The sequence below is a fragment of the Neolamprologus brichardi genome, chromosome 10, assembly GCF_056152115.1.
Source record: "Neolamprologus brichardi isolate AB-2024 chromosome 10, ASM5615211v1, whole genome shotgun sequence".
NCBI lineage: Eukaryota > Metazoa > Chordata > Actinopteri > Cichliformes > Cichlidae > Neolamprologus > Neolamprologus brichardi.
The window spans coordinates 9,100,264-9,127,158 of record NC_142113.1 but is presented as its reverse complement, the minus strand read 5'-3'; the positions used below and the strand labels follow the sequence as shown (position 1 = coordinate 9,127,158).

At 40.3% G+C, this 26,895-nt stretch overlaps 1 protein-coding gene and 1 pseudogene across 1 annotated transcript; one reads left to right on the top strand and one right to left on the bottom strand.

Annotated features, from left to right (window-relative positions):
- Positions 1-699: 699 nt before the first annotated feature.
- Positions 700-26,051, bottom strand: zswim7 (zinc finger, SWIM-type containing 7). Its single transcript, XM_006799541.3, has 5 exons — positions 25,951-26,051; positions 17,096-17,117; positions 10,144-10,246; positions 6,015-6,119; positions 700-2,860 (listed from the first exon to the last, which is right to left on the bottom strand). Exons 1-5 carry the CDS (start codon positions 26,024-26,026, stop codon positions 2,750-2,752), a joined length of 417 nt encoding a protein of 138 aa, XP_006799604.1. The 5' UTR covers positions 26,027-26,051; the 3' UTR covers positions 700-2,749.
- Positions 23,856-25,063, top strand: LOC148100849 (uncharacterized; annotated as a pseudogene).
- Positions 26,052-26,895: the final 844 nt, after the last annotated feature.

The following is a 26,895-nucleotide window of genomic DNA, read 5'->3' as shown; positions in this document are numbered from 1 at the left end:
ATGTAACACCTGTATGAAGCAGAAATGTTCTCAATGTTGTCTGCTGCTTTACAACTCAACTAAGTGCCAGTGTTTGCAGGTGTGTGTGTGTGTGTGTGTGTGTGTGTGTGTGTGTGTGTGTGTGTGTGTGTGTGTGTGTGTGCGTGCGCGTGTGCGCAAGCAGAAGAGCTCGGCCGTGCAGAGATGGAAGAAAAATGCACTTTTCTGCTTTGTGGAAGTTATGGTAACTGATTTAAAAAACAAAAACACAGGGAGAAATGGAAAAATTAAAACAACATTTTTTCTTCCACATGAATCACGTTTCATAGCCACAGGGTCTTTTTGGGGAGAGGGGCAAAAATTAGCTCGACTCCAGTGGCTACTATACTGAGTAAGCACTTTCTGGCTCCTAGAAGTCGTAGTTAGGGGACCACTTGGAATTACCAGGATTTCTGCATTGATTACTTGTGGGGTTTAGTTTCTGTAGCCAAAGTGAAAATTCCAGATAAACACAGATGTTAATAATGTCCATAGACCCTTGGCCCATAAGTGTTATTGGATACCCAAGTTGTCTAGTGTTTGATATCCATTATCATTCTTACTCAATGTTTTTTTGCTATAGTGATACATGAAGAAATGTTTTAGAAACTTTGATTTGGTGTTACTCCCAGTTTCATTTTTTTTCCTGCCAGGAAGAGACGAGGAACACTTATCGCGTATCTCTGAGACTTTTTTTTGATTGAATCTCTTTTTTTGGGGGGGGGGATTTTCAAAGTCCTTTAACCCACACCCTCTCATCTCCTTAACTGGAGAACCTTTGTCTTCAAGTAACTTTTAGAGTAGTTGTGAGCACAGAAGTGCAGTTAGGTTTTCCGCCCTGGCACTGTGAGCGATTACTCTGTTCTGCTGAAAGTACAGTCATTTCTTTGTAACCACTTTATTCAGATTCTGTGCGTCTATATTTGTGACCTAGATAAAGATCAGACCATGTTTCATGGAGAATCGATATAGAAATCCTTGTAATTCCAAAGGATTCACCAACTTTGTCTTGCAGCTGCAGAAAAATGGCACAATTTGATTTGAGGCAGACCCATTAATATGATGCAGTTCAGCACAACACATGTGTGGTTGTGCTCTGCATGATTTACATTTTCAAATGCTCAGGAAGAGGAATAACTGATTGCACCCTTCATGGAAACATTGCATCTGTGCAAAGCTGCTTTCTATTGAGCCACATGATGACATACTGTAGATACTGTAGCAGACCTGAAAGCCAAGTCAAAGTTGATTCTTCAGATCATTGCAATTTGATTTATTATTCTGTATCCAAGCACTTAAAGGCATAAAGCATCACTGCTTTGATTTATTTGGGAATAAATGAAATGTGACTCGCCTCAGAAGTACAGCTGACAATGCTCTCCCCCACATAGACAGTCTCAGCTGGAATCCCGAGGCCCTGTTAGTGAAGCCAGTCGTCAAGACTGCACCGACATTAGCTTTTTAATTTAGTAAACATGGCCATTTTAACTGAGCTCTCAAACCGATGAGTGAGTCTAACTGAAGTAAAAAAAAAAAAAGAATAAAGGATAGGGTAACACTAGAGAAATAATTTGTTACACACTCTCAGTGGTGCCCATAGTGCAGCAAACCTCACAGAAGTGTTGCTGTAACTTTCAAAGCTCAGCATATGCAAGAGCATGTTAACCAGAGCACAGGCGGTTTTATTTTAATTCTCACACCTTGTGTGAAAATGAGCAGGTGTTTTGGTCAACAGAGACCCATCACTACACAAATGAGAGCTTTGCACTGACATTTCTGATCATTTCCTGTTAGCTGTGCTTCACTGGTGGTGTCGAACCACATTTTGTTGATGTTAAAACAAGCGTAGCGTCTGCCTCCAGTGCTTCATTATCTCCCCCACTTCATTTGCTTTTGTGTGTAGTGATCCACCTCTGACTAAATTCAAGGGCTAAAATACAGGAGTGTGCAGTGTTTAGTACATTCCAATGGAGACATCTACACTGTAAATGCACTGTAACGTTGTATTACTGTCTATGTTGACTGATGTGTGTAAAAAAAAGAAAAAAGAAAAAGAAAAAAAAAAGTACTGTAGGTGTTCAGCTTTTCTCAGCCAGCTATTGATGTCAAACTATTGCCTTCTTTTTCAATTTCAACAGTAAGTCGAAATAAGTTGACTGAATTCAACATTCCTGCCTTTCATTTCGAAGTACCTGTCTGTCAGTGTGCTCTAGAGTTGCTACTAATCAGGAAAAACTTCCTCTGTGGTCAAGCTGATGTTCAAGTTTTCCAGAGGCCATTCTTTGGTATTCTTCTTTGCTATTTAACATGATAAAATCTGTATGTATGGTGAACTATTTTGTTAATAAAGGCAATGTTTATATTGTTAAACGCCAGCTTTCTCCCCCTCTGAGGTTAAAATTGCAAACCATGTGACAGTCTAAATTTCCCACACTGGAAAGCTTCTTAAGTGCTTTCAGTATGAAGATGCTGCCTCATGAACTGACAGTTTCAGATAAAAGGAGACCAAATATAGACCAGTCCATATTCAGCGAACAGATGTTATTTCCTTGAAAACAGATTAAGAACTCTTCCAAAAGAAAAGATGAATTGAACAACATCTGTGGTCTTTCAGAGAGACATAACAGCGTTCCCTGCTGTGTCATGAATGTCACTACACTGGCTTCTATCCAGGATGCTCGGTGCTCCGGCGCATGCCTCTGCAGGGCCAGGTGTGTCGATCTACCTGCAGTCACAGGTCCATCGTCCCACTGAGCAGCAGGGACATCTGCTGATCAGATACGCTTCCCTGCTGAGTTGCAGCCATAGCCTGACTCAGGTACACAGCCAGGATATGTTTGCACTGAAAGAAAAGATCGCAGACACAGATTCATTAGATTAACAGCAGAGCTGGTGTGATTGATGAGATGGATATGAAGCTGTAATGACATGCCAGTAATTTAAATTCAAACATCTCATGTAAACACCAGACTAGAAAGGAGCATTTTGGCTCTAACCTGTTGGGCAGGGATAGCTCAGTAGAGTGGTGACCCATAATTGGAAGGTCAGGGGTTCGATTCCCCTGAATAACTCCCCTGAGCAAGGTACCGTCCCTACACACTGCTCCCCGGGCGCCCAGTGGCTGCCCACTGCTTCACTAAGTGAATGGGTTAAATGCAGAGGGCAATTTCCCCATGGGGATCAATAAAGTACACATTAAATATTCCAATGAATTATTGTATAATACACGGAGCGTATTAGTCAGTAACTTAGAATATCTATATCTAATTAAAAATGTTCATAAATGGAGACACATGGAGAGCAGTTATGATAAAGAGGATTTTGTTTGTGTGTGGACGTTTGTGTACAAAATAAGCAGTAATTCCAGTAGCGTAATGTTTGCTGAATAATAAGAAGCTCTGCAGCTCTCAGGATCTGTGAACGTGTTCATTAGCCCCTCTTATTATCAGTATAAGTTACTGATTGATTTGTTTTCCTCTTCAGCCTACTGCGTAGGGCTGGGCCATATCATACCTTTCACGGTAATACCGGTATAATGTTGGACAACGATAAGAAAATGAAATATCGCGATAGAATATGGGTAAAGCGCGCATGCGCAATGCCTTTGTTTTCATACGCACATGGCGGAAAAAGCATGGCGGCGACAGAGAATGAGAAAGACGAAGGCGGAACGTTGAATGAAACGGATGAATCAGAATTGGTTTGTAAAAATGTTGCAACTTCAGGTTGCTGGTTTGGCTTTCGTCCGTCAGACACACAACAAAGCACTATTTTTGGTAAAGCATGCTAGCTGGCTGTCGTTATTACTGTTTTTTAGAAAATATGGCACACTTAAAATCAATCCTTTGATTTTTCTGAAAATCGACAGAGCCCCTTATAATCCCGTGTGCCTTATTTATGAATTCTGGTTGTGTTTACTGACCGATTTTATGTGGTACACGGCGCTCGAAAATCTGTCAAATGTTTTAGTACGACTTTGCTACGCTACGAAGCTGCACCGCTTGATGGACTGTCGGAGCATTACGGCTATTGTAGGCAGGAGCCTCGCGGTGTGATACGTACTGTGCTTCAACATAATATTTCCGTATTGTGTACGAATAACTTCTTTTTAAGTTTTGTGGATATTATACATGGTTATGCTGAGGATATGTCAGCCAATTTCCACTGGAAATGCCTTTTGGTTAAACTGTTAGCAAGGAATTTGCATTTCCACTGTTACATTTTTATATAACTTTAATGCACATAAAAACAGCTGCTTGTTTAAGTGAAAATACATTGATGGTTGTTTTTTTTTTTGCACTAATAAAGTTGTGGAGTTGTAAAGTATTTTGTCTAGTGTCAATTATATCGTCAGTTATATCGTTATCACAAATTTTCAAATGTATATCGTGATAAATACTTTTGGTCATATCGCCCTGCTCTACTACTGTGTGCACTGCACATCAGCTTCACCTGCACATTAGTCTGTCTGTGGATTTTTTTTCCATCCAATTCCTAAATCTGCAAAAGCAGAGAAGTTTATTTGGTAGCCTCTCCTGTGAACTGTTTACTAGCACGTGGCTATGGCAGGTGAGCTCCTTTATATGTCCACCGACCTATACTTGTCAGAGCAGTACTACCTCATCTGTCTCCTTGTGGTCATGCTGGAATCTGCAGAGCACGGGAATGAATGAAATAGCTCTAGTGAGGCAGGACTACACCCTGCATGCGTCTCATTTTTGACTTTGGGATTGTGAGAGTTCTTTAAAATGAACTCGTTCACCATTTTGCTTCACATTTGGACCGACACAAACTCGTCTCCGCCGTCATCTAACTGGACGAAGAGTTTGATGAGCATTTGCAGTTTTTCAGGAGGAAAGATATCAATGGCGCTGACGTGCTCATGAGGAGTCTCTATGGTCTGTTGCAGCTCTCTGTTTCTCACACCGATTTTAGCAGCGTCCTCCAGGGAACGGCCTAATGGTCAGAGGACGAGCGAAGATCGTTTACTTGCAGATATTTGGAGCCAAAACAGCTAGCTGGAGCAATGGGAGGTAGACGCCCATCAGTGACCAGACAAAAACAAGTCCTGACCACATCTGTCACACACATCTCAAACACATTTCAACATGGGCTTTGTCTTGCTTGAGTTGGCAAAGATTTTCCACTTAGATCATGCTTGAATGACAAGACACAACTGTGTGTGTGTGTAAATATACTACTTTATACAATGGAAATGTCCCCCTCACGTTCCAAAATATGTAAAGGTTTGGTGTGGTTAGCCACTGCTCTGGGGGTTTCACCTCTGGGGCTATAAATACTACTACTACTACTACTACTCAAGCCCCTGACAGCTGGAGGACTACCATTTTGAAGACTATGAGTGCTTTTCAGAAAACAAAACACAACAACCTAGGCAATCAAATACAAAGCATTAGAACCCTTTGTAGTGAAGACACCAATTAGGTGCAAAGCAAAAAAACCTCAATAGCAACATGTCGTATAGCTTCCTCTTGTTATTGATATAATAGCAGCAAGTATCAACACTCTTAATAAAACATGTCATCCAAGTGCTCTTAGGCAATTCCCATGCTAACTTGACTTGGTGGTGTTTCTGAAATGGATATGAGAAGGTGAAGAGGAAATAACAGAGAAGAAAATAGGGAAGCAAATAAATTATCTAAACTGACACACAATTAAAAACTACTAACATAAACAGCACGCACCCACAACACTGCACTACAAATAAACACAACTATTTTACTTCCTCATCATTTATAGGAATACTGTGATGTAAAGAGCTCAGCTGATCGCTGGTTTGTGAAAGCATCCTTATCACAGGCAGTGTAATAAAGAAAATGCACTTTAGCTTTTTTTAGCTTTAAAACTATCATTGGCAAGTACACAGATACATTTGTGTAGCACTTATATTTAAATGATATTCCCTCTCCACTCCCCACGTCCACCCAACTAAAAACCTTTAGTGCAACACGACATATGGTCTGTATGAGACTTACCACCAGGCCGTCATTTCTACGTAGCACACTGTAGGCAAAGGCTGGACATGGGCAATAGTGGCAGGACAAGAAGCAAGTGTACAAACGTCCTGAGCCTCCCGTTACCTGAAAGATATTAAGGCAAAACATACTTAAATATGTGACAAAGTTTGTGTTTACTGACCTCAAATGAAATAAATGTCACTTGCAGAGGTATCATTTGTTGTTTATGAGGGGGATTCTGAAATTAAATCTGACTACAGTACTGCAGAGGCAGTTGTGTAGATGAGAAGTGGAGATAAAAAGCATGCAATGGAATGAAGGAAAACAAGTTGTTTCCAAATGATTCTCAACGAGTTCAGGCATAGCTGGCCGAGTTGTGGATATTACAGACGTGACCCCTTTTTATATCAATCTATCTATATAAATTTAAGATTGAGAAATATTTTGTTCTAAAACCTTAAAAAACAAAACAAATGTAGCTATGATGTAGACCAGCAAACAAACAAACCGTCTTTCCTAGTGTTCATATGATTACCTCAACCAAGGAGGTTATGCTTTTGGTGCTGTGCATGGTGTGAGTGTGTCTTTAAATGATGAACAGTACAGTGTACAATACAGATGAACAGTACCTGAAAGTCATGTCCTTAAAAAATAGGAAAAACAAAAAACAGCAAAGACCGGACACAGAACCTGAGAGATGCATCTGAACCTTTTGTTTGACTCATCTACCCTCTTAGACAAGGCCTCATCAGAAATGGTCTTAGTGGAAGAGTGGCTATCAAGAAGCCATTGCTAAGGAAGGAAGAGAAAGGGCTGAGATATGACAAAGTACACAAGAGCTGGACTGAAAATCAGTGGCAGTGAGTCTGATGGAGCCCTTTGAGTACTCTATAGAAGAACCAGTCCACGTACCATTGTGGCCAAGCGTATATAAAGAGCTGACCTGTTTTTCATCTCTCTCACATTAAGCAAGCTCCCGGACTTACAGATTTCTAATGTTCTGCTCACTCACCTAAGCACACACCTCGCCACAGATTTACTGATCAGTTTGTAAACAACATAGTTGATGCATATCTTACTTGTGTGGAAGCTAGAGCCACTTGTAACGCTGAAGACTAGTTACAGAAATCATAGGAAAGCTTGCCTTTAAGGCTCTGTTGAAGAATAGAGGTGATCAAAACACATATTTACCTTCAAGCAGATTAAGACTATACAAACTGTTTTGCCTTGTATACTGGATTTCTATGTATGTTTGCACATGTTTCAATTTCTGTATTTCCCATTTTGCTAGCAAAACAAAGAAATGAAAGGGGGGCTCAACACTTTTGCAGAGCATTGCACTTCGTAGACCGCATGCCGGCACATGCTAACTTTACCCTTCAAATTTAGAGGAATTTAATGGTGTAAACTATTCTTTAGCTTCTACCAACTACATGATTTCTCATTAGTTATTTAGATAAGTAATAAATAATGCATTTTTAAAAAAACCTGGGTGGGATGCCTAATGGCCTTGGCTGACTGAAGCTGTTCATGATGTCAGCATTCGCTCCCAGCTACAGACAGTGATTTAGGTGCCGTCCTCATACACATGACACACGAGGACATTAAGTCGGTGGATTAGCTTGACACTTCACAATAACTAATGCTTGCCAAGATGGCAGAGCAGGCTCCATTATTCTCCAAAGCTTCAATGAATTACCTTTGCCTCTGACCTACAAAAGCAAAAACACCTCATTTATTCAATGTGACACTTCATTATTTAAAAAAAAAAAAAAAAGGCACAAAAGAGACAATTACATAGACTCAGACACCTCACTAAAGATGTACTTTCCACACCAAGATGAGGACAGAAGCTGTAAAACTGTGACCACATGGACAAGGACCACTACAGTTTCTAAAGAGCCAAGTTTAAAATCAGCTCACACCAGCTTTTTTTGTTTTCATGAGGCTCTGCTGCAGTTCTCACCACAAAGCTAGTGGCAAGTATCATCAAAAGACACCAAACTGCGCTTGCACTGCTTGGCAGGCATCGAAGTTTCTTCAAAAAAGAAAAAAACGCTATACATCAGCGTCTCTCTGTTACTCACTGCAGTTGGACTCAGCAGAGTTCTGGCTTCATCTCTTCTACAAGCAGTGGCTCCCATGAGAGTATTTGCCATTAACGTGAGCCAGAGGAGCAGGAACTAGGGCAGCTCTCCGTTCCACGCCACAAACATAGCTTTGGGGAAATTTATAGTGGGAAGTCATTAAGATACGCTGCCCCTGTGTCTGTATGCCAACATGCTGTATATGTGCATTATCAGTCAACCCTGACTGGGTGCATTTATTCTGAGTTACAAAACACAGACCTTGAGATTCTCATGTGTAACAATGAATTACTTTAAGAACCAAAAAGCCTTCATGTTAATGCTACAAAGACTTATGTTTTACATTCCATTAAGAAGAATGGTTTAGCTAATAACTAATGGCACTTCAGAGAGGATTAAATAAACCCTCCTTACAGCCAGTCACACATCATCTCAGCAGGCCCCGTCACCACCACCACCTTAAACTGAAACCTTAAAACATGACCTAAACCGGATATTTGATGGATAATTAAATAACTTACAGACAACATTTCATATTGTCACCTTGAACTGTGAGAAGCTGTAATAACTTTCTATTTCCCCACTATATTAATGACAGTTGACTCTAAAACATATATTTTAAGTTTCATTACTTCTAAGACTTCACCACTCACAAATTCTCTTTCCAAAAAAACAAAACGGTGGTACATTCCTTATCAAAAGGTCATTCGACTTTAAGAATGAGATAAGACTGTAAAGAAAAATTGCACTGAAATGCCAAGTTCTCATAGGTTATTCATAAGGAGACATAACCACCACAACATGAGAAACTCCGTCCAACAGAAACAAATTATTAGTAGGAAATGACAAAAATGGCCGAATCTGTTCATTTATCATCTTCTTTCCATTGAACACACGCATCACTGAACTTCCAGTAAATGCATTTCTTTCCCAAATAACATTATTATTGTAATGTGGTGAGAGATGGCTGCTCCCTCCTCTTCCCGCCTTACAGGAAATTGGCATAAATGCTTGACATGTGGATGACTTGCAGAAAAGCCAGAAAATGAGCTAAAGCTCCAACTCCCAGTGGTAGCATATACTTCCTGAAGATGCTCCAGTCTGATCAAAATCACAGGGCCTCAAGTCCAACCTTGAACATTATTTCATCACTTAACCTTTGATCCTCACAGCAGTAACTTCACCTCCTTTTTTATTTCTCATTAGAAATCAGGGACCTGCTTTGATTCTTTTAGCTGGAACCTAATATGTGTCTTCATGCACTTCTCACTATGTTCTGATGTGTTCAGGTATTTTTAAGGGGTTGGTTTGATTTTAAATGCTGCGTACTGACAAGTGAAGTCAGAGAGCAGTGTAAGCTAAATGTCTGAGCCATACCTCTGAGACATGATTTGAACAGACACTGTTCAATTAAAACTTTATATAAGTGCCACCTGGCTGGATTACAGGAGGAAACTCACAGCTGTCAAAATGAACGTATAAGATGCAAAACCAAATTTGATGCTTTTGGATGAAAAAAAAAAAAAAATCATCTAAAACTCTCAAGTGATTCAAGTTGCCAGAAATATTTAGAAATACTGATGTAAAATGGTCAGACATGAGGTAGCTGCGGTGTGAATGATGTGGAAAAGTTAAGTTGTGCTGAAAATTTCACAACACGAACAAAATCCATGTCTTTATTTAGCTGCATTGTGCTCTAACGCTCCTTTCATAAAACTATTTTTTACAAGAGGCTAAAGGAGTTTACAGGAAATTCAGGACACAATGACCACAACCTTGGTGGACTGCTTTGTTTCTCCCACTACAAGTGATGCCTGAGGCTAACTCATAAGCTTAAGGGCAGCATGACTCAGGACAAATTTCAGGATAATAGTCCTTTTTCTTTCACATTAAGTAATTTCCTGTCTTATAAAAATGTTCTTCATGCGTAAAATGCTTTTGTATTATTTGTACTTTCAGGAAGGAATTTCTCACATGCAGTGAGAAACACCTTTTACGACCTTGGCAGGCACAGAGAAGTGAGACTCGGGCTTAAAAAAAAAAAAAAAAATTAGACAGACCTGAAAGGCCTTGCGTCCACTGGGAGCTGTCAAACAGGTGACTGAGTGCTGGTCAACCAAATCCAAAGCCTGTAACGCACAAGACCCGAAGACAAACTTCAGCCTATGAGACAAGAAGAAGAAGAAGGAGTCGTCAAAACAACAACAGAAGCTTTGTGCTCAGATTTAAATGTGTATAAGAAAAGCAAAACAATTAATCACAGAAACCTGTCATTCCTTAATTAAAAATGCCAGATCGTCATGGATTTTAGGAGTTTGCTGATTTTTCTGTTGTTATATTATAGCAGTTTTCCCAAAATTTGAAAAAATGGGTTAGCCACCCACAGTTTGGGTGAATTATTAACAATTAAAAAAGCATCTAACTTGAATTTTAATCGAACATTAATACTGGCACACACTTGTTTGTTTTTCCTTCATAGAAACATAACACTTTGGCTTTATTTGTTTTATGTGAACAAATATATCGACTATCAACGATAGGCTGAGCCTTTCGCCGATCGTTTTTACTAAGAATATTGGTTGAAGCTAAGAGAAGCAGTCAGTGGAAAAAAATAGTAGCACTGTTTTGACGGCACCCTCCTCAGAGTGGTAGTGCCATTCTTTCTTTCTGTGTGAAAGAAAGAACGGCAATAGTATGGGCAGAACTTTGTGCCATCAGAAACTAAATTTGAATAAGTTAAATTCAAATTTGAATTGCTCAGATTTAATCTGAATTGCTCAACTTGAATAAAACTTTCTAAAGCTGAATTTGAATTAGCCTAATTTGAAATCCAATGTATTGATTTGAAAATGATCGTCACTGAATTGAAACAGAATTTTATATTATGAAAATTAATAAATTTAATTTGAAATTGTATTCCATCCTTCTTTAAATTTAGCTCTTGAATGCTTCAGTTTCACTGCTCACCATTCAATTTCAGTTCTACAATTCAGTTTTTGGGGGCATACATCCAGGTCCTTTGTGAAAGCCGCAGAGTAATTGAGCACTGTTTGTACCTGCAGACCTACCTACAGCATCTTGAGTTGGAGCGGGGCACAGATTTAAGTATTCAGAAGTCATTCGTTATGTCAAATTACCGGCAGATAAACGTTCAGGTTGGTAATAAATATATTACCTGTATAAGAAAAAGCATCATGTAAACAAATGATAGCTGATAACTGTTATGCTTATTGTAGCTGTTTGCTAAAAAAGCTAATTTAGCTTAGTTTGCCCTGGGTTCAGCTTTGACAAATATGATCGACTGTTTCCAGTAGAATTCCACAGTTGTCATCTCATACCCCTGTATGCTTGCAGAGACCCCTACAGTAGGGAAATGTGCAAAATAATGTCCAAACCATTGTATTTTAGGTTTCTATATGTCTTACTCAGCATCCCAACTCTTTAGCTAACTTAATAACTTTAGCTAAAGTGAATAGTTAGTCTTATTCAATAGTGAAGCATTACTGGATCTCCCCTGTTTGAAATGATATAATATGATATAATATGATCAGTGTTAGGTAAGTTACTTTAAATTAGTAACTTTGAAGAAACTAGTAATGTAACTATCAAAAGTAACTCAGTTACTTCAAGTTACTCGTTACTTTCAAAGTAACTAGTTACTATTCAATTCAATTCAATTTTATTTATATAGCGCCAAATCACAACAAAAGTCGCCTCAAGGCGCTTCATAGATACAGAGAAAAACCCAACAATCATATGACCCCCTATGAGCAAGCACTTTGGCGACAGTGGGAAGGAAAAACTCCCTTTTAACAGGAAGAAACCTCCGGCAGAACCAGGCTCAGAGAGGGGCGGCCATCTGCTTCGACCGATTGCGGTGAGAGAAGGAAGACAGGATAAAAGACATGCTGGGAAAGTAACTTTGGTTTTACTCAGAATTCTCTTGTTAATGTGTTGCTTCCATAACTGGATACCCAGCAAGACTGGGAGTCTTCTAGCTTGCTTACTTGCCACAAGTGCACTGTGCCACCTACCAATAGAAAGGAAAAGATAATGTGCATATTTCCACAAGAAAAATCCCACGCCTGGACCATCGTTGACCGCCGCCATGATTCTAGCCTACGTCACAGCATCATGTGCTATACATTTTACATCCAACAGGAAAACTGCAGTCGTGGTGCTTTTAATTGTACTCAGAACTCGGAAATTCTGCCTTCTGAATAGGAAGATGTAGGTAACACCAGACTGCAGATGAGCTGCATACAGGGCTGGACTGGGACAAAAAAAAAAATTGGCCCGGGCATTTTGACTAGAGATGGTCCGCCATTATAGGAAAAATCATAAAGCCTTTGAATGAAAACAAACACTGTCTTGACAGTGATGTACACTGTCTTGACGGTATATATGTATCAATCTATCAATCGTTTGTTGTAAGACTCAGATAATTATTTTAGAATAAGAAAGAAAAGTATTTCTTTGTGCCCCCCTTTCCCTGTTAATGCCCTACCTGGCCCCCTGGCAACACTTTGCTAGACCCGCCCCTGCACAGTTACCAGCTGTCAGCTACATAGAAAAGGATCCTGGTTTTATTTCTCTCTCATAAACAGTTCATAACTTCCCTTCAACTCATTCATGTCACCTAAAAGGTAAACCTGTTTCTCCATCACCTGTTCAACTCTGATGATTCAGTAAGGACATCTCCTGGTTTCATCTTCATGTTTCCCTCTCACCAGATAAGCAAACCGACATCATGACCAGCAGCTTTTACAGCTGTGGCTCCAGCAAACATCAGCTGATACTAGAAAGTAATATTAAATAAATTCTAACAACAGCTGATCAAGCTTAAGCGTGCTGCTGTTGTTTAACGTGACCTCGGCTGGTTTCTTCTTTCTGGCGCGAAGTGGGCGATAAACAAACAAGAGAGAAAAGCTGATCACCTGATCATTGATCAGTTTCATGATTGAAGTAGAAACGGGAGAGGGAGGGGAGAGAAGAAGAGAAGAAGAGGCAGCTGACAGCATAAAGACAGAATAACTCCAGCTTTGTGTCTTTTTCATTGTAGCTGAAGTCCGGGACAAACTGTATTCCTTTTCACCTCAATATGAAACGCATAATATTTTCTCTGAATACCAGACGATTCCGTTTTTTATGGGACAGTTGGCAACTCTAATAATTAACCTTATGAACAAAATAAAGTTCAACATCAGTAACATAGCACCCACCCAGGTGTATAGAAACTCTGTCATGCTAGCTAGTACGCAGTATGAAAAAGTCAGCATAACGAAAATAAACTCCACCTAAACTTGGTTTATATCTGACCCAGATAGACTGCAGGTCATAACTTCTTACCTGAAGTTCAGGTCTCCTGACACTCGGACCGGTGGCCGCTTCGGGTCTCTCCTCTTGCCTCCCCTTTCCTCATCCACCTGCTGGCCTCCACCACTTGCTAATGTTACTGAATCTGTGGAAGCTCCGTGATAGCCACCGCAAGCAGTAACAAATAACGATCCTATCTAAATCCCAGTAACGTATAATAACTAGTTACCGTGCTCGTTACCACAATAGTAACGTAGTTACTAATGCGTTAGTCCCAACACTGAATATGATATACAACTATCACTGAAACAGCAAACTTTGTGGGGAAAAAACCTCAACACTTCTTATTCTCTAAATGTTTGGCCACAGCTGTATATTACACTATAAGTGCTTGTTCACTCTTGTCAGTAATTACATTTCTAAGTTCTCTTTGTGCAGTTACAGGTAAACAATATCCAATATTTTATCTAAATGACTGCTTTGTCTTTGAAAAGGTGATGGTCCATTTCTACTCTAAGTACATCCTTACGGTGGCTCACAGGACAAGGACTCAAGTTGAGCAATTCAGAATCAATCTGAGCAATTCAAATTCAAATTCAACTTATTCAAATTCAATTTCTGATAGCACAGAGTTCTGCCCATACAATAGCCCATGTTCAAAAAAGAAGAAGAAGAAAACAAACAAACAAACCTCAAAAACATTTAAATAAAAAACCACAATGGTGGAGAGGGAGACGAAGAGTAACTGGCTTCTTTTTTCCCCACTAACCATGTTCACAGGCCGTTCCAGTGTTCATCTGTCTTATACACTCGATCAAACAACAAATATAAAGTTATATAAGTTAGAATATAAGTTAGAAATTAAAGTGTGTCTTCCAGCGAACATTAAAAAAAATATAAAAACAATTAAAATGGAATTTAGCGCATCTCAAATAAATAAATAAATAATTCAAAAAGTAGCTATATTAATACTGAAAAAAATAAGAAGGTAAAATATTCCCTCCAAACAAAACTTATAAATTCTAAATGCGCAAATCAGTCCGTCCATGATTACATTGCGCTGCAATGTAGTCTGCGCCTGCGTGAATGTATCGTTTATGTTGGTTATTGGACTGACGATTGTCGGTTGGAAAATTTTTTACATATTGCCCAACCTTACTGGTCATAAGCCACACTCTCAAAGCAGTCCTAAGGGGGGGGGAGGGTTTCGAGTCATGCTTGTGAGAAACAAAAGGTTATAAAGACGAGAGGTACACTGCATATCTACACAAACCACACTCCTATATCTGTGTGCGTCTGTGGTGGAGCATCTTGAACCCTCGTTGCTGCATGTCTCCTCAGGGTTAGTGCAGATAGTTACTTTAACACAACACTCTATATGTGTCTAATTAGAGCACATGTTAAATGGTTTTAAACCAGACTTCTGTTGGTTCATCCCATGAAAAAGGTCATTCAATCATGTTAGATAATCACGCTGAAGTTCAGTGCAATAAGAACAACATCCCTTTATCCATTACATCCCCATCACTCAGTTTGTTTTTATTAAAATTCTGACTGGAATCATTAATGTGGACAACCTAATTGTGCTGCTATATGATAAATATGCTTCTACAAAGCCTGGGAGATTTACAAAAAAAAAAAAAAAGTCTACTAGTGAATTGCCAGAGTGCGATGAGCCCCTAAACCAGAAGCTTCCTGTGTGACAAACAGGATGTGGTGACAGGGAGCACTCCTGTACTCTCAACATTTCGAGCCACTTTGCCAGGAAATCTCACAGAGCACCATCGCAGTCCTATCAGTGTCTGTGTCACATGGGGAAACCCAGACTGCATGCATGCACCGTTGGTCATTGTCAGTGTGGTTTATCCGCATCACACCCACTCAGAACCAAATTTTTTCTTACTAAGAACATAACTCAGACAGGAGTGGATCACTACTTTTATTGACTGTCTGTGAAGGTTCTCAGTCAGAACAATCCAGGTCATCGTAGTCTAAGAAGCTTGGAAAGAAAAGTGTCTGGACTTCGAGTTGCTTGAAGGCGTTTCACCTCTCATCCAAGAAGCTTCTTCAGTTCTAAGGGTCAAATGGTGGAGAGTCCCAGATTTAAACCCAGTGGGAGTTTCACCCCAAAGAGGGACAAAGGACCCCCTGATGACCCTCTACCTAATCACATGAGCCAAGGTGTGAAAGCGGGTGTGGGTCACAATCAGCCAGGGTTTCGGGTGAGCTTATTGTGAAACCTGGCCCCACCCTATTATGTGATTTCCTGAGGTCAGATGGCCCAGGATGTGAGTGGGCGTTAAGGCGTCTGGGAAGGGATCTCAAAACTGGATTATAGATGGCAGACAGTTGGTGTCGTAAACCAGCGGTCCCCAACCTTTTTTGCGCCACGGACCGGTTTATGCCCGACAATATTTTCATGGACCGGCCTTTAAGGTGTCGCGGATAAATACAACAAAAAAAAAACTAGTACCGGTACCAAAAAAAAGAAAGTTTATTCATAACACACGTGAAAAGACCAAGGAAAACAGAGTAAACGATAAAAATAACGCTAAAAACCGATAAAAACCCTGAAAACTATACATTTCACACCTGAGCCTCAACTCTCGCGGCCCGGTACCAAATGACTCAAGGACCGGTACCGGTCCGAGGCCCGGGGGTTGGGGACCGCTGTCGTAAACCACTGCCTCTGTTCAAAGATGGTCGCTCACAGTGGACATAAATGGCTTCTTTCACTCCTCTTTCAAACCATCTGTCCTCTCTTTCCAAAATGTGAACATTGGCATCCTCGAAAGAGTGACCTTTATCCTTAAGATGCAGATGAACTGCTGAGTCTTGTCCCATGGAGGTGGCTCTTCTATGTTGTGCCATGCGCTTGTGAAGTGGCTGTTTGGTCTCTCCGATGTAGAGGTCTGGGAATTCCTCGCTGCACTGTACAGCATACACTACATTGTTAAGTTTGTGTTTAGGAGTTTTGTCTTTCGGGTGAACCAGTTTCTGTCTGAGTGTGTTGCTGGGTCTGAAGTACATTGGGATGTTGTGCTTGGAGAAAACTCTCCTGAGTTTCTCTGATACACTGGCTACATAGGGGATGACAATGTTGTTGCGTCTATCTTTCTTATCCTCCCTTGCTGGTGTCTGATCTTCTTTTCTGTGCATCTTTGCTGACTTTATAAACACCCAATTAGGATACATGCAGTTATCCTAATTGGGCGTTTTAAGTGCTTCCTTACATGTTTTTCCCTTCAGGCTTAGAGGGAACATTATCTGCCCGGAGGTGTAGGGTCCTGATTACCCCAAGTTTGTCTTCCAGAGGGTGATGGGAGTCAAAGAGGAGGTACTGCGCAGTCCAGGAAAGGCAAACAGTTGTCCTTTGCGCTGTGCACATTGAAGAGAATGGCAACCTCAACAAGTTTACCGGAAGCCCACACACACGGACCAGTACCTCCTCTTTGACTCCAAGATGAAATCCAAGATGCCCCCAGTATTTGATAGGTGGATGAAAGAAATCAGAAGTACAGTACAAACGTAGTGTGTAGTCATTAGAAGTTTAGTACAACTAAAGAAAATCAAATACATGCATGGAAAGACTATTTGTGTGTGTTTGAGTGATTTTTCTTTTCTGGTGTACTTTTATACTAGTTGAAAATTTTGATAATCAGATAATCAAAAAAAAAGAAAGAAAATAATACTTACGCAATCAGCAGGTCATTGGGAACTGCAAGAAGAAAGAAAAGTGAAGGTGTAAACAATTTATCAGCTGTTGCAGGGCTTGTAAGATAACACTTGGCTATTGTGTTGAGGTAAAGATGAACTATGTAGGCATACAGAACGTTTACTTTGTGTTTACACTTATTTAACTTGCCTGCTTCTTCATTAGCCAGTGGAAAACTCTTCCCAGCAATTGAATGTATGGAAGACATTAAACTGCAAAAAACACCTCATTATGCTTTATTATAATCACTGTTTTACAGTTCATTTTATTTGTCACACTATTTTTTATGATGGTGAAAAAAAATCCAGGAGCACTCCACCACCATACTTTTGTATTCTATCACATATTTCTAAACTGGGATAGCTCTGGCACTTGAAGTCCAATAAAAACTTTAGCACACCCTCACTGCTTCCACAGGAATTAAGAAGGTAAGAAGCAGTCAGGTTTTGCTAATCAAATGCATGTAAATAACTGATGATCAGCAAGAGTGAGGACCACATCTCACTCCAACTTTTGGAAGTTTGCTAGTATGGAGCATTAAGGTATGTGTTAACACCCCAGGAGTGGACGACCCAGCAAATTCCCTCCGAAGTCAAAACATACAAAGCTCAAAAAACCGAAAAACTCTAAGAGTTACCGCTCAGACTCTCCTTTGTTAAATGTTGAGCTCATTACAGTTATTGTAGAAATCTGAAACAAAGTAGAGAGAGAAGAAGAATGGGCAAGAATTTCAGTCTCTAGATGTGCAAAGCTGGTAGAGACATACCCTAAAAGACTGGCAGCTGTTAATTGCAGCAAAAGGTGGTTCTACAAAGTTTTGACTAAGGGGGCTGAATAATTACGCACACCCCACTTTTCAGTTATTTATTTGTAAAAAATGTTTGGAATCATGTATGATTTTTGTTCCACTTCTCACGTGTACACCACTTTGTATTGGTCTTTCACGTGGAATTTCAATAAAATTGATTCATGTTTGTGGCTGTAATGTGACAAAATGTGGAAAAGTTCAAGAGGGCCAAATACTTTTGCATGCCACTGTATGTTACCTGACAGAAGCTGACAGTTTCCATTCATAAAAGCCGACCAGGCCTGTAAATGTGAGTTTTGGGCTCAACTACTTTCTTTCTGAGAACTTCAGAGGTTGAAATTAATCCAACACCCAAACAACACATTAGATCACAGCTCGATAAACTTACTGACAACAGACAGCAAAACTATATGTTTAAAGTTCAATTTTCCCCAAATCATAATTACACAAATGTGCACATAGGCTGTATACTATCACATGTGTGTGGTACTGCAGCAGAGTAGCAGCACGTTGCTCTTGTGCCTTCCCTCCAGCCTCAGTCCACCTTGCTATGCTTCTCATCAGCAGTGTTGTTGCTGTTAAGGGGACAACACTGCTCTGTGCCCTCTAAAAGCACTTTAAGCTGATGTCCAGGTCGTGTAATCTTGCTCATTTTCTTCCTCTGGCAGGAGTTTGATACTTGTTTGTGGTCAGGGGACATGGCTAATAGGCTGTAGCTTGGATAGATTAACACATGTGAGGCTGCCATGTGGAGCTCTTTATCTATTTTCTTCTTTCTCCTTCAGCTGTCATTATCATCCCAATCATAATGTGTATACATGACTCACAATGGAAAATAAGAGAATTTAACAAAAAAAAAAAAAAAAAACCCCAGTTATGAGTCATGATTTCGTTCATCTGAGCTTCTGATTAAGGTAAAAAAGACTAGTAGGGACTGTCCATTGGCACATTTGAGGGGCAGCTGAAGGGTGTTGTAGCAAGTTGCTACCCGTTGTGGCGAAAACTGTGACGTGGAGGTGGTTGTGCTTTCTGATGAGCCTGCTTGTTGATATGAAACCTTCAGATGTGGGCTGTGGTCAGTAATGAATCACTGGAACAGTCTGCTGGTGCCACGCGTGGTGGCAGTGTAGGTAGAAGTTGAGTTGGTGGAGCCACTGAAAGGGCACAGTCGAGGTCATGGTCCACTCTAGTCCTCTTCATCTGTCAACTATCTGAGGGTGGAAATGCATTTTTCCAGGATGATCCGTCACTGTTCATTTTGGACCTCAGATCCAATGAGCCATGGACTCACACTTCTGAAATTTGAAATAAACTGTGGTGCATACAACCAGGTGTCTCTGAGTTTTATTTACTTTTGCAAAAGGCATCAAACAACAATACAGACAGCCCGACAGAGGTGAGGATGGTTTTGACAAAGAAATGGTAAATGGCCTGCATTTGTATAGCGCTTTTCTAGTCCTTAAGGACCCCAAAGCGCTTTACACTACATTCAGTCATCCACCCATTCACACACGCATTCACACACTGGGGATGGCAAGCTACATTGTAGCCACAGCTGCCCTGGGGCGCACTGACAGAGGCGAGGCTGCCGGACACAGGCGAAGAGTGACTCTAAGCCTAAAATATTTATAGAGAAATGCTATCGCACATCTACATGTGGTATATGTGAAAGATTGCATGGAGACTGTCTCCATATTCTGACGCTGTTTCAAATAATTTCCATTACACAGTACAATTAGGAATAACAAAGCATGACAAACAGCCCATATCAGCTGTTAAGCACGGTGGTGGAGGTAGGGCTGCTCGATTATGGCAAAAATGATAATCACGATTATTTTCACTGAAATTGAGATCTCGATTATTTGACAATATTTATTTAACAATAACAATGTGTTGAATAATGACTTTAAAGATTGTCAAAAAATAATATAAAATAGTGTGCAAATACTGATAACAGTGCAAATGTTTGCAATATAAAAAATAAATGAAAAATGTAAACATCTATGTTTAGTGAACTTTGCAGTGTTGCTCTGTGGTGCAGCTACGACACTGTAGCTGCACCACCTCTAGTTTACACACTATGTCTACTTGATTCACGTCCGACTCCGCGAACCCATAATGTTTCCACACCACTGAAAGTTTTTTTACCTCTCTTTTCAACCAACGGCAGTCACTCTGATCTCCAAATAACTTCTGCTTAGCTTTCCGAGCTTCCCTCGGGTCCTCTTAATCAGCGGTCCATATATTATTATATTATATATATATTGTATTTATCTGCGACACCTTAAAGGCCGGTCCATGAAAATATTGTCAGGCATAAACCGGTCCGTGGCGCAAAAAAGGTTGGGGACAGCTGCTCTTAATTGTTGTGACACGTGTTTGAAATGCAGAGAGGTGCGCTCGATTTGCGACACAGAGCAGCGCGAGAGTAAAGTACAAGGGAGGGGCTAATAATCGGCTCAGTCATTTTTAATGATCGTTGAAAGCCCAGATCGTAATTATGATTAAAATTCGATTAATTGAGCAGCCCTAGGTGGAGGGGTGGAGATTTGGGCTTGTTCTGCAGCCACAAAACCTGAGCACCTTGCAGTTACTGAATCTACCCTGAACTCCTCTTTAGGGCTGCCACAAACGATTATTTTGATAGTCGACTAATCACCAATTACTTTTGCGATTTGTCGACTAATCAGAGCATGCATCCATTGGACGTAAAACGTACAGCTTATTGCACCAGCATGCATCTGCCCTTATATAACTATCATTAGCTTACAGCTTTAGGTGTTTAAGGTATGTGCTAACTAAAAATAAAGACAAGATGATAGTTTATTAAATTTTAATCAAATTTGCAGATTGTTTCGGTGGAGTTTAATAAACTCAGCCGTCTGCTCCTTGCTATCTAAAATATAACAGGACTCCAGAGTATATTCTCGAGCATCTCACACTAGAGCAGGGCGATATGGTCAAAAATATTTATCACAATATATATTTGAAAATTTGCGATAACGATATAACTGACGATATTATTGATGCGAGACAAAATACAACTCCACAACTTTACTAGCGCAAAAAAACCCATCCATTTATTTTCACTTAAACAAGAAGGTGTTTTTTTATGTGCATTAAAGCTATATAAAAATTTAACAGTGCAAATGCAAATTCCTTGCTGAAAGTTTAACCAAAAGGCATTTCCAGTAGAAATGGGCTGACATATCCTGACCATAACCATGTATAATATCCACTGAAGTTAAAAAGAGGTGCTTTGCAACATTAAACTGCAGTGTGCCAAATAAAAAAAGTCAAATACGTATTTTTCGGACCATAAGGTGCATGGGATTATAAGACACATTACGCGAAACAAAGCAGTCAGATAAATCAAACTATTCAACTCATTCTTCTTGCTTCCTCCACTTCTGTACCATTGATTCATTAATGCTGTACAGCTGCTCTAGTCCCATGTTGTTGCAGTATATTAATGACTAACATTCTATTGTGGATGGATTATCTCAGTTGTTCTCCTGACTGAAGTTTGGTCTGTTTACAGCATCCTGCCATGCGATTGCATTTGTCTCTAACCATCAGGAACCTTCACATTAACTTTTATTGAGTGGAAAAGTGTTAGCGTTTATCTTCCAGCTTCACTCTTTATGTTATGCTAACATAGCTGTGTTGCTAGCGATCACGTAGGACAGCGGTCCCCAACCTTTTTTGTGCCACGGACCGGTTTATGCCCGACAATATTTTCACGGACCGGCCTTTAAGGTGTCGCGGATAAATGCAACAAAATAAAACTAGTACCGGTACATACATTTCACACCTGAGCCTCAACTCTCGCGGACCGGTACCGGTCCAAGGCCCGGGGTTTGGGGACCACTGACGTAGGACATCATTATATACCACCTAGCCTGACTTCAGTAACCCTACAAACGTCACTGCTGTTTAGTTTCCTGTCTTCATTTATGTTGGAAGTGATAGCAGAGCTGTACGTTTGAATTTTTTTTAAAAATCTCTCAGTCAGAACATGCTATAACATGCTTAGCTCGCTAGTTTAGCTAGTTACCTAACTTCTGCTAACTTCTTGCTAACTTTTAACTCTGTTAAATGTAATACATTCTGTTTTCATGGATGCCTGGATGTTAAACTTCATAGTTACACCTGGTAAAGCAGCAATGTTGATCGTTTTATTAAAGATGAAAGAATTTAGACAGTTTTTAACTCTCAGTGATGCTGCAGTGTTTGTTTGACTTTGGGACCTGAAGTGGACGGAGTTTAGGACCCAGATTACTCCCAGATTTACGAGCACCTTAGTCCGACAAATACAGCAATAACGACGCCTGCGTGCATGTTCTACAAAAAAAAAAAAAAAAAAGTGCTTTGGTGGGTATCTGACAGACAAACACCAAACCAGTTCCACATCACTGAAGTGGCACCATTTTTACAAACCAATTCTGGTTTATCCGTTTCACTCAACGATTGCGATATTTCATTTTCTTATCGTTGCCTAACACTGTACCGGTATTACCGTGAACGGTATAATATGGCCCAGCCCTATCTCACACTTTTGATAATCAGTTGTCTGTTTAACGTTTATTCAGCTGTGTAAAAACTATAACTTTAACCGATTTACTCAGGAACAAATAATATACTGAAAAAAGGCAAACAATAACATTTTTATCTAAGTGACTTATATATCATGTTTAACCCGAGTAGCGAAAGACGGCGGTGGGTTTGAAAACGATTTGTTGGCAGCCCGGTATTCTCACTGGCTCTAAGTGAGCCTTGAACCCCGGCTAGCTATCGAGCTGGTGGGTAACAGACATCTCCGAAAAGGTTGGGCCACAAAGTATACACCCGACGCATCCTTCAAATCTGGGGAAATGAAGGGCGCATTTGTCGGCCGCATTTGTCAGAGTCTTTGAATTTGGACAGTCTTCGTCGTGTCGCTGTAACGTAATTGGCCTACAAATGCGGGCACAGGAGGATGCGGTTCCTGAATTTGGACACAGCTACGATACCGGACACTGCTTCTTCTTCTTCGGGGTTTAACGGCAGCTGGCATCCTTGTACATGCAGTGTATCTTCTGTTTCAGTCCGTTATTACACTCTTAAATCCTGCTACTTATTCCTGCGTCTTTTGGGATCTTACAAAGCTTCAAACGACGCGTCGACTATTAAATTAGTCGTCGAAGATTTTGATAGTCGACGTAATCGTGACTAGTTGACTAATCGTGGCAGTCCTACTCCTCTTTATACCAAAGTGTTCTAGAGTCAAATGTGCAGCCATTTGTCAGACAGCTAAAGTTTGGCCCAAACTGCATGATATAACACAACAATCACCCAACAGAAAGACTGAAAAAGAAAAGAATGTGCTGACCCATCAAAGCCCCCCAAAAATCAACCTGATTGAAATAAGAAGTGAGACTACTAGAGCTGTACTTAAAGAAATGTATGCAAATCACAATAAAGTGAAGCACTGTTGTGACAAAAAGTACAAAAATATTCCTCCACATCAATGTGAGAGACTATTAGTGTCATAGAGAAAATTATTACTGCTAAAGATGGTTTTACAAGCTATCAAATCAAGGGTTGTAATTTTTTGCACTTAGAGCATTATCTGTGTTATGTTTTCTGGCTATGTTTTCTCCTGGAATAGAAAGATGAGCATGGAGGCAAGCTGTTGTCCATGTGGCTATCTGTTCAAATGTAATGAACCTTAATGGAGGTAAAATGAAACAACTGTTGAGATGGCCTTGGGCAAGGCACTGCCTCAGATGGGCTTTGTGTCAATCTTCTAACTTGCATGGGCATGCCTTTAATAAAAAATAAACACACCAATGCTTAAAATAGGAGTTCATGGTTCAGTTTAGCCATTTATTTGGCTAAAGTACAACCCATAGTTACTAAATAATGTAATATAGTTTATGGAGGCCACCACATATTTCAAATACAACAAGGGTTTCAACAGAGAAAAACATGGCTGTGCCATGGGCTCCCTGGCTCCTATTGTAGCCAACCTTTACATGGAGGAAGTGGAAAGAAAGACTCTTGGCTCTTTTAAAGGGAAAGTACCCAGCCACTGGTACAGATATGTAGACGACACCTGGGTCAAAATCAAAACACAAGAAGTGGAATCCTTCACTGCTCACATTAACGCCATGGATAAAAATACCAAGTTCACCAGGGAAGACACAAAGGATAACCATTTGCCTTTACTGGACTGTGCCATGCGCATTGAAGAGAATGGAAACCTCAACATTGAAGTTTACCAGAAGCCCACACACATGGACCAGTACCTCCTCTTTGACTCCCACCACCCTCTGGAACACAAACTTGGAGTAATGATGACCCTACATTACCGGGCAGATAATGTTCCCTCTAAGCCTGGAGGGATAAAGAAGGAACACACACATGTAAAGGAAGCTCTCAAAACATGCAGTTATCCTAATTGGGCTTTCATCAAGTCAGCAAAGATGCACAGGAAAGAAGATCAGACACCAGCAAGGGAGGATAAGAAAGACAGACGCAATAACATTGTCATCCCCTATGAAGCTGGTGTATTGGGAAAAACTCAGGGGAGTCTTCTCCAAGCACAACAGCTCAGTTTATTTCAGACCCAGCAACACACTTAGACAGAAACTGGTTCATCCCAAAAACAAAACTCCTAAACACAAACTTAATAATGTAGTGTATGCTGTAAAGTGTAGCGAGGAATGCCCAGGTCGCGACATTGGAGAGACCAAACAGCCACTTCATAAACGCATGGCACAGAAGAGCCACCTCCATGGGATAAGACTTGGCGGTCCATCTGCATCTAAAGGACAAAAGTCACTCTTTCGAGGATGCAAATGTTCACATTTTGGACAGAGAAAACAGATGTTTTGAAAGAGGAGTAAAAGAAGCCATTTATGTCCACTGTGAGCGACCATCTTTGATCAGAGGCGGTGGTTTACGACATCAACTGTCTGCCATCTATAATCCAGTTTTGAGATACCTTCCCAGACGCCTTAATGCCCACTCACATCCTGGGCCATCTGACCTCAGGAAATCACATGATAGGATGGGGCCAGGTTTCACAATGAGCTCACCCGAAACCTTGGCTGATTGTGACCTACACCCGTTTTCACACCTTGGCTCATGTGATTAAGTAGAGGATTATTAGGGGGTCCATTGTCCCTCGTTGGGGGATACTCCCACATGGCTTAAATCTGGGACTCCACCATTTGACCCTAGAACTGAAGAAGCTTCTCTGATGAGAGGTGAAACATCTTCAAGCAAATTAAAGATGTCTAGACACGTTTCTTTCCAAGCTACTTAGACCATGTCAACAATATACACAAAACGTTGATACGGTTCACATATTGTTTATTTACAGCATATATGATATCATATATATGCTGTATATATTATAATTTCTATATAGCATCCTGGGCTAACAAAAACCAATATTACGTAAATTTCTCACAGTCCAATATAGCAACCTGTTTTGTTTAGTTAGAAATGGTAAGAAAGACCAATTTCTGTCAAATACGCAGACAAACAGACCATAATTCCATAGATGCTTGGTGTTTTCGGCTGAAGGTCCATTTTGTGGTAGAAATAAAGTGTGTATTGCAACGCAGCTGCCTTTATCAAACTATGGCATGTCAAAAAGCTTCATGTAAATTTAAACCTGTAGCAGTTTATCTATGGAGGAAAGCTTGGGGCTAAAGTTACGTGTGTGATAACAGCGCCTCCTACTGCCAAAATGTAAAAGTGCATCACTTTAAGTAGCAGGGCCATAATTATGAGGTTTCACAACAATTACTACATTGACATTGCTGTGAAGCACGGTAAAGCTCGCTGCCAGCTGCGTTTCAGTTACCGGAAGTTAACTAGTCCTCACAGAAAAGGAGGAAATTATATGTGGAGTGCGCCTTGAATTAAAGTCGTGTCACATTCTGCTTTAACCAACAGTTAGCTAGCAATGCTAAATCTACGTTTAAATGAAACCTAAACATGTCCAGACTTTTGTCTTCGTCATATTCATCTTACTTTGAGAAGCCTCCTGGTATGTTTTCTGTATGTCTCGGAAAAGTTGTTCGGCCACTGCAGGTAAAAATGAGCGCATTTTCGCACCACTTGTTACAGGATGTCTTTGACTGCTCCAGCCAATAAGGTTCCACGAAAATATTACAACTTCCCGTGTTACCCTGCTGTGGTTTTGCTTTCCTCCAAAATAAACTCCTACGTAGATCACATTTTTCTGTTTCGAGGAGATTATTTGGAAGAAAAGGCTGCTTTTGAGTTCGTTATATGAATATCTGCGATGTCACACAGGCATTTTCTTTCTTTTTTTTAAATAGATATTTTAAAAACTTGACGTATTAAAGGAAAATAAGTTCAACGCGTCCGCGTACATTAAACCCCTTTCCACTTCCTTTCTTCGTATGGGTTAAAACGCTCAAGTCATTTAGATATTCAATAAGAAAGCAGTGTGCTATTGGCAGACGATATAAGATCGGCAAAGCTTTTTTCGATAGAAGACATTTAGCTCTGGTATAAGCAGTAAGTAGTCAAACAGACCCATTTCACACCAGACACAGTGAAACGCGCACACAGATTTATTGTGCCTACCCTAGTGTTTAACATGCTCTGTCACAATGGGTTGCCAAAAATCTGTAAACAAATCTCATTAGACAACCTACACTTTTTCTGGTACGACAGGTCAAATAATCAGTGTGTGAATCACGCATGAATAAAAAGAAGACCTACTGCAAGAATGACCTGTTCTACACTTCCACTGTGGCATCTCAGCTGAAGGTTTCAAACTCACTGGGTCTATGACTGTCACCACAGGGACCTCCTTTAAGGCCATCAACTTTACTGAGTGCAATAATACACAGAATCAGTCAGCCAATACATAACCTTTTCTACAGTCCATGTTAAGATGTGTAGATTAAAAGGTCAAACTGACAGGAGCTGATAAGAGAATGCTGC

Excerpts from the sequence above, each read along its gene's own strand:
- zswim7 (XM_006799541.3), bottom strand. The coding sequence starts at position 26,026 with ATGCGCTCATTTTTACCTGCAGTGGCCGAACAACTTTTCCGAGACATA. Across the intron at positions 17,118-25,950 it reads ATACCAGGAGGCTTCTCAAA|TTCCCAATGACCTGCTGATT; the intron begins GTAAGATGAATA and ends TTCTTCTTGCAG. Across the intron at positions 10,247-17,095 it reads CCCAATGACCTGCTGATTGC|GCTGAAGTTTGTCTTCGGGT; the intron begins GTAAGTATTATT and ends CTTGTCTCATAG.